The 12043-nt window shown below is 39.9% G+C and overlaps 1 protein-coding gene across 1 annotated transcript; it reads right to left on the bottom strand.

The window, feature by feature from the left end:
• Positions 1-692: 692 nt before the first annotated feature.
• chaf1b (chromatin assembly factor 1, subunit B) lies at positions 693-11764 on the bottom strand. The gene is made up of 14 exons (XM_089003208.1): positions 11717-11764; positions 11344-11491; positions 10164-10296; positions 8919-9039; positions 8630-8733; positions 8447-8543; positions 8257-8341; positions 8012-8105; positions 6897-6966; positions 6534-6625; positions 6279-6438; positions 4437-4997; positions 2256-2338; positions 693-1076 (listed from the first exon to the last, which is right to left on the bottom strand). Exons 2-14 carry the CDS (start codon positions 11467-11469, stop codon positions 973-975), a joined length of 1830 nt encoding a protein of 609 aa, XP_088859334.1. The 5' UTR covers positions 11470-11491; positions 11717-11764; the 3' UTR covers positions 693-972.
• Positions 11765-12043: the final 279 nt, after the last annotated feature.

Below are 12043 nucleotides of genomic sequence, written 5' to 3'. Positions count from 1 at the left end.
GCCCTGCGATTGGCTGGCAAACAATTCAGGGTGTCTCCCGCCTAGTGCCAGCAGACGGCTGGGGTAGGCTCCCGCACCCCTACTGAGGAATAAGCGGTACGGAAAATGGATGGATGGAAAATTAAGAAACATTCATCAGGACACCATATCTCTAAGAAAAGGGGAGGGAAATGATGTTCTTTGTTGATTAGGATAAAAGGTCTGAAAGGTTTCAAAGAGTTGACGATCGTCTGCTCATCTTGTCATTTGCAAATTTCCCCATTGTGCGACTACTAAAGGCTTTCTGATTCTGACAACACATATCCACAAGCACTCAACATTCACGTCATAAAGAAAAAAAAAAAAGTTGAAGTGATTAAACGATGGGCAGAACATCACACTAGTGGTTCGCACGATACGATATGCCCCCCCCCCACATGCCAAAATATGTATTTTAGGTTAACGGATGACCTCTCACTCAAAGTAAGGTGGGATAGAGGCACATTTACCCATAACTTTTGAGTACACGTACAATAGAATCAATGGCTAAAGAGCAATTCTGAAGCAGATTTAGAAAGAAAAAAAAATTCGATTCAGCTTTGCTCCAAATGAAAAGATCTATTACACATTAATTTTTTTTTTACTACCAAGTAGACAATTGAAACCTCATGTGCCAAACCCGATAAGCAAAATAAGATTCAGGAAACACAGTATCGTATATCCAAAATTTGCACAGCACTTAATCTTCAAGTGCTATTTTATTATTGCAAGTGTATTACTCACAAGTATTAAGAATTTAAAGATCAAAATGTTAAATCACAGACTAGCTAATTATTATACAAGTCTATAAATCATTCACACAAAGCATTTATGCATTTGAGTGTATCATGTGTGAAGATGTGACCCTCTCAATCACAATGGCATTGTGGCATTTCACACCAGATGATGTGATCATGACGTCAGTCTCACAGTCATACTTATGTCATGACCACACTAAGGCTGAATGATGCTATTTGTTGCGGTAACCTTGTCATCCACCTTAGGCCGCTTAGACTCCGGGGGCTGACAAAGGGGATCGGTGGGGGGAGAAGGGCGTCCTGGAGAAAGAAGACAAATGAAAAGATGGTAGACAACACTGTTCAACATGTTAGTTTGACCAGTTATTAATGCTAAAAGGACAACCCACATCACTTTTTTGTTTCCTAACTGACATCAGAAAAACGTTTTATAGCATCTAAAATACCCAAAACACGCAGTATGGTATTTTTAGTCAAATGCAAAACACCAATAAAAATGACTTAAAGTGTCCAAAATCTGCAAAAAAAATGAACCCGGAAATGGCCAGTTTCAGAAGGTCCGGCCACCTTGTTCGTGGTGTCACCCCAAGACGTCTTGCCTTGCTGGAGAATCAAAACAATGGCTTGAGATTTCTTGTTACTCATCCAGTTATGAATATGATTCAAATAGTTCTCAAGAGGACAGCATACATGTTTGCAATCGATTAAATAATTTATTCCGTGCCATTTTGAGGTATCTGGGGGCGGGAAATGTAGCACCAAAAAGAGGCAGGGCAACAAATAAGGAATTAATCAGTTTCCACAGGCTGATTAAAAAGCTTTGTCGTCCTCTTCTGCCTCTTTTTGGTGCTACACAAAGTTTTCAGACCAAACAATGTACAGCAAAATGCATTGACGTGATGGAAGGACTGCTACAATGTGTCCTTTTTTCGGTCAGGGGCATTCCTTCAGTGACGTCACGTGCGGACTCGTCACCAACTCAAAAACAAGACTTCCGGAATATTCAGGGCGAGTCTTAAAACATGAAATATAGCTATATGCGGTGGAATCTTTGTAAAATACGCTCAGTAGAAGTCATTTGAAGCCATTTTACAAATTATGGACACAACTTGTCCGGAGACGTCGGTTGTCTTTTAAAGTGGTGATCAACTTTCAGTCAGTTACTATCACAGTGAGCCGAATTTATATGTGGCATGGTTTAAACTAACCAACAATATATGTAATTGTAATAATGTTGTAAGTAGTAAAGTCATGATTGTGTTGATATAATATTTTTTGAAAACATTTCTCTGCTGAAGAAAAAAAACAAGCGCAGTGTGTATGTGCGTAGTTTAGTATAACACCGCGTTCTAACGTCAAACAAGGACCTCTTGTACTATTTTCTAATTTGAATGAAACTGGAGCGATGAATGATATGCAAAGGAACAACCAGGATTTAAACATTTTTGTTAGATAGGACATACTGTAACACAGACTTACCATGTTTAGCTTTCTCAGTAGACGCTGGAGAGCCAAAGTGCGGACTGTTTGTTTGTGAGCTAATAGGAGTCAAAGAAACTCGCCTGGAAACAAAGACAAAATAAGTTAGTGGCAGAAGGTCCATTCATGATATTCATAGTCTAGTTGTAAAACTAGCTAAAGTCAGCTGAGAAAGACCAGCTTCAAGTTACATGTTTAAATACAAAGCTAGCAGACTCCATTGTTTGCGATGAGCCTAAGTGATTATTTGACAATCAACAGGGGGTCCAACGAACACCCGAAAGCCAGACGAGGCTTTGTTCAAAGCAGAGCACTTGCAACTACAAGCAAAACAAAGCAATTTGCATCACGTCTCCCTGTTTTCAGAACACCGACGACAATTTCATATATTTTCAATCGCTTCCAGGTGTAGTGATGCACATGGTGACAATTTTAAGTTACATCTTGAATGTAGACCCAATGTAAGTCAAAATAAATTATGGAATATTTAATGTTTATTCAGAGCCATCAGTTGTGAACCCAATTTCATACGTGTGTGGGACTCATGATCAAAACACCCAGAGGGAGTAGTCATTCTTTCTATTTGAGCCCCATTGTCTTCTCAAGGTTTCTCAACCTTTGCATGCATTTTGTACCATAACCTGCAAATATCAGGATAATCTTCTTTTCTTTTCGGCTTTTCCCTTCATGGGGTCGCCACAGCGAATCAGTGTCCTCCATCTTCAGAGGTTTGATCCGCATGTTTGTTTTGGCCAAGCTTTTACGTCGGATGCCCTTCCTGACACAACCCTCTGTATTTATCTGGGCTACAGAACAAGCAACGCGCTCAGTAAAAGGCTCCCAAACACAAAATGGTCATCGGCACAGCAACATTCAAAAAATATCAGAGTAATCTGATTGACTTTATTTCTCTCATTACGGGGGGAAGGTGTTTGTAATGTGTATAGGTCCCCTCTGTAGCCATTTTCTTTTGGACTTTGGCAGTGTGGGTCACACCTGTGCCATAATACAGTATATATTATGCTACAGTGCCATTAAAATAATTCTAACCATATATTTGTTTTGTTCCATTTCACATAGATTAATGAGATCCAGTACTAAATTGTATAAGATTCAAGCTTTCCAAAGATCATATTATGAATGTATAAATTTAAATGAGCAGAGGTCATTTCAATGACAGTTTCATTACTGTGGTTGTTGTTTGACATCATACTGAGAGCTATTTCTAGTATTTTGGTTCAGTAGTTAGCACGACGGCTTCACAGTACAGGTCGCGAGTTCGAGTCCCGCTCCGGCCTCCCTGTGTGGAGTTTGCATATTCTCCCCGAGGTGGGTTTTCTCTGGGTCCTGCGGTTTCCTCACACGTTCCAAAAACATGCAAGGCAGGCTGATTGAACACCCCAAATTGTCCCTAGCTGTGAATGCGGATCTGTGCTCTGCGATTGGCTGGCAGGCAATTTAGGGTGTCCCCCGCCTAGTGCCCGAAGATGGCTGGGATAGGCTCCAGCACCCCCCGCGACCCTAATGAGAATAAAGCAATCTGGAAAATGGATGGATGGTTCATTTCTTCATTGACATGTGGACAAAGTCAAAGAAACGCATCTTAATGTGATGCCCAATAGTAATGTTCATGTCCATAACCTACATATAAATAGACAAGCGTAACTTTAAAAAGGGGGATCACAAGGGAAAATACACAGAGTGTGAAAATCAAAATACAGTAAAGTCTCGTTATATCGATATTCTCGGGAGTCGGAAAAAATATCGATATAACCGGACTATCGATATATCAGATCCTGCGGGCATGTAATTTTCTCCTTGAGTTCATAGAAATAGTATCGTAATAAGCAGTACTATCGATATAACCGATATCGATATAACGAGACTTTACTGTAATCATTTTTTTGCAGTAAACAAAAAAAATAAAATTGCCATCGCCATACCGAGAGTCTGTCTCTGATTCAGATAAGACCAAAATGAATACGGCACTCCAAAATTGTAATTGTTCTTTGTTTCCTCTTTGCAAAGGTTTGCCATAAATTTAGGATGTTTACATCGTGTCATAATGTGCAAGAATACTGATTAAGAATGAGGCCATTTGCATCATAAAAAAACATGTGGCTGTAAATGAGCCAGAGATGAATTTCTCTATTTTAAAAATGTGTTCATTGTATTTTTTACCTTGGAATGGGTCCTTTAGACGCTACCGCACTTTTCGGAGTGGTGAGCAAGTTGGTTCTGTTTTGGACTTTGGGTGTAGTGGGAATGAGCGGGGTGGGATGGACGATCTTCGAGGAGGTGGGTGTGAGCGGGTTGACGCAAGATTGAGGAGTTGACGGTGCACTTGTGCTTGGCGTCATAGGCGTCTGAGGGGTAGAAGGAGACATGCTTTTGGGAGTGGTGGGCTTCCCCCATGCCTCCAGTGTGTTCAGGGTGATCTTTCGAGGTTGAGGCTTGGCCTTTGTCTTTGTTTCATCTGGGGTCCTGACAGAGGAGCTTCTTTTGCGGCTTGGGGTGACGTGCGACGTGGGAGTGGAAGCAGAGCTCGACGGCTGAGACACGGGGGATGAGGTTCGCGCTGCTGGAGTCTTTTTGCCTTTTTTCTCAGCAGCGCTGGTTGGGGTGAACACTTCTAGAGTAGGAGGCTCCTTTAGTGGAGTTCCCAACTCTCCTGGTGAAAAGGACAGGAAGGAGCAGTAACCATCTGTGGAGGACACTGCCAGGAAGGTACCATCTCGAGACCTGAGACAAAATGTGAGTCAATGATAAAATCACAGTTTTGTGAAAAATTTCTTCTTCTTTTCCCTTCAGGGGTCGCCACAGCGAATCAGTGTCCTCCATCTTCTGAGGTTTGATTCGTATGTTTGTTTTGTCCAAGCTTATACGTCGGATGCCAATCGTGATTTCAATATAATTATCAATCAGGAGTTCAATGTCAATCAAAATAATCCTGAATATTTCTTCCGTAACCACCCAGTCTCATTTACAACAATGCATATTTTGCCACAAACAATGCCATCCTTTTGAAGCGATTCAATAATTCATATTCCATATCCACCATTTTCCAGAGGGCTCTCATGTACAAACAATTATGAGAGTGACTTCCTGTAAGATACCGGAAGTAGCGGTGAGCCGCTTGATTACAATGAATTTTGTTTTGTTTTGTTTTTTCAGTTCCATTCAATGTTCTCAATGTGATCTTGAGAAAGTTTTTCAGGGACTGAACAGGGAATATTTAATTGAGAACCTGTAATTTAAAACTTTGAGGCAGCCATGCTCAAAGTAGTGAAGTCCAGTCAGCTGTTGGGAAGCAGTGTCATATGAAACAAATACAGTGAGACCTCAACTTACAAACACCTTATCTTACAAACTTTTCGTCTTACAAACGTCAAATTTATGAAAATTAAACCTTATAATAAGCACTATTTTCATAATACACACCCACCACGGCTGGCGGAGTGATCTTTGGCGAAAGCACACGACCGAACAGCACCAACAGTCCTTATGGAAGGTGACTCTCCTTCCATAAGCCATCAACGACCATCAAAAAGGTAAATAAAACTTTATTTTACAGCACAGTTTATTTCTTTCATTACAGTCCTCATGTAATGCGCCTCTTTCCAAACAGCAATTCCCTTTGACCTCCAACGCCATTCCATCAAGCCATAAATGACCATCACAAATGTAAATAAAGTGACTTTATGATACAATGCAGTGTATTTCTTTCATTACAATACAATAGCACATTTATTATACATAGATGTCAAGGTATGTTGTGTGTAGTTTTAAGGCTTATTTAGTTGAAAAGTATATTTTATGGAAACCCGGGAACGGATTATTCCCATTTTAATGGTTTCCTATGGGAAAATGTATTTTGAGATACACACTTTTCACCTTACACACTGTCTGGGAACCAATTAAGTTCGTAAGTTGAGGTCTCACTGTAACTCTGTGAACTTCTGTTCGACTAAATATGTTGGATCATATTTGTATGGATTATTATAGAAATGATTGTTGAATTACCATGTGAGGTCACTGAGTGTGTGATAATGAATGTTGGACACCAGGCCAAAAGGAAGAGCCTGCTGCGTGTCATACAGGAATATAGAGTCCTCAGAGGCCACTGCAAACACCATGCGGTACGGCAACTTGAATAGATTAGGAAGGGGCTCGGTTGAACCGTCTAATAGAGAAATGTGGATACAGAGAAACATTTAGAAGATGAAATGGGAGACCTCAAATAAAAATTGCAAGCCACAGTCTGGGAATTATTCTTACCTTCTGCCTTCTTGCTTCGCAACTCAAAGTAAACCGGACAACAGCGCACAGCCAGCGTGGCCTTCGCTGGACATGGCAAGTGGGCCACTGGCCTAAAAGACAAATGAATTCAATAACAAGTAGATATGATACAGTGCCTTGCATAAGTATTTGCCTTCCTTGATGTTTTAGAGCATTTACCACATTTTAGGCTTCAAACAGATGGAAAATTAGATTATTTTGTGAAGATTCAAAACCAAGTGTCAACAATTGTGAAGTAGTCTTGGTATAGATGCACTTGCCCTGTCGTGGTCTCAAAGGTCTGCTTCAACAATAATGCGGCGCAAACGGCATCGTTAATAGATATGATATAGCGCATTTCACCTTTTAAGGCTCTTCCTTGAGAAGATGTAAGTAGTATTTGTGATGGTCTCCCCAACCTCCACGCATCCAGCTGGGAAGAAGTGAGTACAGTAAGATTCAGTTGACACCTCATTTCCCTTAAAAGACAACCGACGTCTCCGGATAAGTTGTGTCCATAATTTGTAAAATGGCTTCAAATGACTTCTACTGAGCGTATTTTAATAAGATTCCACCGCATAAAGCTATATTTTACGTTTTAGGACTTGCGCCGAATATTCAGGAAGACTTGTTCTTGAGTTGGTGACGAGTCCGTACGTGACGTCACCAAAGGAACGCCCCTACACATTGTAGTCCTTCCATCACGTCAATGTATTTTGCTGTACTGTTTGGTCTGAAAACCTTGTGTTGCACCCAAAAGCCGCCAGAAGAGGGCGTCCAAGCTCCATGGAAGGAATTTATCAGCCTGTGTAAACGGGCTGATTCATTTCTCACAACAGCTCGGTGGCCATTTTTGGGTGCGACATTCCCCCTCGCCCGTTTGCCTCAAAATGACACAGAATAAATTCTTTAATCGATTGCAAACATGTATGCTTTCCTCTTCAGAACTACAGTAAAGTCTCGTTATATCGATATTCAAGGGAGTCCGAAAAAATATCGAAATAACCGGGACTATCGATATATTCGACCCTGTTTGCATGTAATTTTCTCCGTGCGTGCATAGAAATAGCATCGATATAACCGGGACTATCGATATATCCGATATCGATATAACGAGACTTTACTGTATTTGAATCATATTCATAACTGGATGTGTAAAAAGAAAGCATATTCTCCAAATCTGAAGCCATTGTTTTGATTCTTCAGCAATGCAAGACATCTTGGCGTGACGTCACGAACTGGGGGCGGGACTTTCAGAAAATGGCCAATTCGTAGCTCAATTTTTTTCAGATTTTGGACACTTTCAAGTCATTTTTATTGGTGTTTTACATTTGAATAAAAATATCATTCTGCGTGTTTTGGGTATTTTAGATGCTATAAAACGTTTTTCTGATGGCAGTTTAAAAACAAAAAGTGACGTCGGTGGTCCTTTAAAATAAACACTGCGACAATTTCCCAAGAACACGCTGCACAAGTACCTGGAGCGAGTAAGAACGAGCCGTCTGGTGTGAAGGAAAGACGTCGGAAGAAAGACCTCATGCTGTCATCATGGAAGAGGCGGTGCTGCTTGACCTTCAAATATATGAACAACAAAAGGTTCTGATACTTTTCTCCAAAGCTGAGTTAATTTACCTTAACAAATTAACATAGTAACCAAATAACATCTCTACGGATAATTGCGACAAAGTTTACATGTGACTAAATGTGCTCTGTGTTGACTGACCTCTCCATCTGCAGGTGAGACCGAGCTCATTTTGCTTACACAGAAGGCTTTCTTCTTTGTATTGGTGCTGTAAATACGCATCACTCTGAAAATGATTAATATAAAACATATAAAGGTTTTCTGATTCTGATACACAACTGTCAGTTCAGTGGACCAATCCTTTCAGGCCTTTGTGGGTAATAATGGGTACCTGTCACAACTGAGAGTGGCAATATACTGCCCTAACGGATCCCAGGTCACACCCTGCACGTAGCTCTTATGGTCATTCAGGATACACATTTTCTGCCCTGAAAGACCAAAAAAATGGTAAATGACATGAGGGCAATTAATTTTGGAACACATGTTGGTGTGTTTGGATGTTTCTTCGGGAAACCTTTATTGATGTCCCACATGATGGCTGTGTTGTCTACAGAACCAGACACCATGCAGTTCCCATCACGGGTCCAGCAGATGTCATACACATCCTCAATGTGGCCCCTAAAAACGCAACAGACAGAGCTAAGTGGACTGTTTTCTTTTTTCAACAAACTGACAGAGAAATGTCACCTTTCGAAATTATTGTTTCCCCCCAGATTTTTAGTGGCTGAGAAATAAATAAACAGCATACAAAGAAACACTTCCTGCTTTGCCCGGAAATTAACGCCATGGTAGTGGTTTTGTACCTCAAAGTCTTGATGACAGACCAGCTCTCTTTGTTTAGCTGAGTTTCTTCTTCATCCTGGAACACTGGTGCCTGTTCTGGCTCCTTGTTGTCATTGAGCTTCCACAGCAGAATGGCCGCATCTGAACCAGGCAACAAATGGATTTGGGCCAAAAGCAGACACAATAGCACATCTGTTCAATTATGTGATCAATTCCGATTATTTTTTTGTCTACAATGTTATTTCTCCTGATGACAATGAAAACAAAAAAAATCCACACAGATAGAAATCAGATCTTGATAGTTTTCTTCAAGAGATTAAAAACAAGACAGAATTGTATAACACAGACAAAAGCTAATTAGATCCAATATTGTCTTGTGGACGGTGGGAACCAGATACCTAAATCTGGATTCCTGTTTAATATTTTGATGAATGAATGCTGAGCGAGCATTGGATTGGATTTGCCTTTATTAGTCTCACAGTGGAAAAATTTACATTTCACAGCAGCAAAGTGATGAAAGTAAGTGATTAATAAGTTGTTTTATATGTTAAGAGCATTTTTTTTTATTATTTCATGTCAAATAATTACAATTTATTCTTGACTGTTGATTTACTCATAAAACGCAGGCCTACTGTTTGTGTCAAATTTCGTAATTGTTACCGCAATGCTCAGCCAGATAACCAAAAATAACACATCGTCATAGTACACCGGGCATAAAATATGATTATACTTAAAATAAACGTTTCATGTTTATCTGTGTGTTTAAATATTCAAAGTGGCGCAATGGCAGCTTGAAAGAGGCCTCGAAGTAAATTAGCATCTCTTCGAGAAGTATTTACTATTTCTTAACCATAAAATGTGGGTGCAATCAGAAAGGGTGTCAAACAATGTATTATAATGCATGCAATTTTAGTCACTGTATCGCAGATGCAACAGACCACACGAGAATCCAACACACTGTCCATCCCTGGTGATTATTACACGTATGTCTGTAAAAGTGATGGAGGGAGCACTTTGCTGCTGTCAAATGTAAATTTCTCCACTGTGAGACTTATAAAGGCATATCCAATCCAATCCAATTGCATTCCAGAGAGAGGTGCTTCTGATATTGACATATTTCCATATACTGGAGCCAGAAAATAATCACTTAAAAAAAGTAAATGTAGCATATTATAAATAACTGAAGAATTTCTGATATACTTCTTGTATTGGATGTTTATAGTATCAATGGAGATACAGTAAAAATAGCCACGTGTTGAACGTACCATCTCCTCCTGAGGCGAGATGCTCGCCACGAGGGCTAAAGCGGACCACGTTGACAGCCTTTGTATGTCTGGCCAGATTCGACAGAAAATCAACCTCCGCCTTTCCATCTGGGCCCATGTCGACTCTCCACAACTGCACAAACATGACATTCTAAAGGAATGAATGACCACACAAATTGATGTTTAAAGATTGTTTCTGGTTCCACTAACACCATCTGTGAGAGCGAAGAGAAGTCATTATAAAATCCACAGTCTGTGTTGCCAATTTGGTAATTTCTTTGCGGTATTTAAGGACTTTTATGGCTCCTTACAAACTACTTTAAAAAGTGACCTGAAACATTAATTTGCATCAATAAATATTTGCTATTTTTGTACCTTGTTTCTCATACTTACCGGACATTCCCAAAGACATACCGGTAGTGTCATTTTGCAAAAGTAGGGTGGGTTTACGTCCAGCACCACTGATCACCTTTTATCGCCTGTAAAATTTAACTGTGTTATGTGTTCACACAGGTAAAGTCTGATGTGAAGGCAAATGCAAATTAATTGAAGAATGTTCTACACGGAGTCAGTGTCCCGATTTTAATTGGGACACAAGAAAAAAGACATAATGTGACGTGGGTGAAATATACACAGCAATGAACAGATTTTTTTGGCCACAATTTGTATGGTTGTATCAATTTAGCATTTTCTGTGAACTACTTGACATCCAAACTAGAGGAAAGAGGCCATTTCCTGTGTGTTAAATTAGCAATAACTGCCATATATTGACAAGCTTGCACCAGGCCACTGCAGGGAATGGCACAAATGTGGGGGAAGCAAGTTGAACAGGGCTTTAGACTTATGTCCATGTAGTTTGCCAGCTTGTTTCTGTTAAATTGCTGAAGAATTCAAATATACTGTAATTTCAATGAGTAACGTGTTTACATCCATGTTTTGCGGGAGAAATTGCTTGTCATGTTTTGTAAGAAAACCACATTAACGTCTGCTATATCTGTAGAACCTGATGACGAAAAACGGATTCGTGTTAAAGACAAATAAAGAAAATGGCACGAACAAGTGTTATACATTCAATTTAATTAACCTTTTCTAAAAAGAAGAAAAAACAGGGGCGAGGGTTCAATCAAAATCGACATTTTCTGGAGGAAAAAAATAAAGCCCATGAGATATCGATCCTCACCCTGACTGTCGTGTCCACGCCAGCTGTGGCCAAACGATGAGTGCGTCCATCGGAGCTGTGTTGGAAGTCCAAACTGTAGACTGGCTCCTTGTTGTGCCAGGCGATCTCACAAGTAACAACCTTCATTTTGTTTCAATCCAACGCCGGCCTTCGAGGGAAGCCATTTTAGTGTCATTTCTATCATCACGGTTTAAAAAACAAACGGCCATTCGAATTCGACGGCGACTTGGACGTGAGATAAAGATAAAAATTCGATACTCTACAAATGACTAATATATTAAATAGATTGACATTGTTTATAATGATTTGCATACGCGCAGTGAAATGAATAAAAACAAGGTTTCAATTGGGTTATTCGGCAGAGTGTTTTTACCTTCGCTGTCGTCCGGCTGAAGAAACTGAGCAACTTCCCGCGTTTCAGCTTGTTCAAAACTTCCGGTTAGCGCTTGTCAATGATTGGACAATATAGCGGAAAAGGTCGTGTTATAAATGAAATACAGTGTACAGTACTACACGTAGTTTAGTATGTAAATTACCGATTTATAAATTAGAAATGTGGTTAGGATTACATCAGAACCAAAGTGATGCATGGTGGGAGCTGCAGATGAAAGATGAAAGTAGTTAATTTTTATTAGATAATTTACTAGAAACGTTTGAATGATAATCACGTTTGCCTGACAGTTTTCATGTTGTGGGTTCG

This window comes from Hippocampus bargibanti, linkage group LG08 (genome assembly GCF_051943395.1).
Source record: "Hippocampus bargibanti isolate YZ-2025 linkage group LG08, ASM5194339v1, whole genome shotgun sequence".
Classification (NCBI taxonomy): Eukaryota; Metazoa; Chordata; class Actinopteri; order Syngnathiformes; family Syngnathidae; genus Hippocampus; species Hippocampus bargibanti.
The sequence above is the reverse complement of the archived record's forward strand: the minus strand, read 5'-3'. Positions and strand labels throughout refer to the sequence as shown.

Excerpts from the sequence above, each read along its gene's own strand:
- chaf1b (XM_089003208.1), bottom strand. The coding sequence starts at position 11,469 with ATGAAGGTTGTTACTTGTGAGATCGCCTGGCACAACAAGGAGCCAGTC. Across the intron at positions 9,040-10,163 it reads TCTCGCCTCAGGAGGAGATG|ATGCGGCCATTCTGCTGTGG; the intron begins GTACGTTCAACA and ends TGCCTGGTTCAG. Across the intron at positions 8,106-8,256 it reads TCTCACCTGCAGATGGAGAG|GTCAAGCAGCACCGCCTCTT; the intron begins GTCAGTCAACAC and ends ATATATTTGAAG.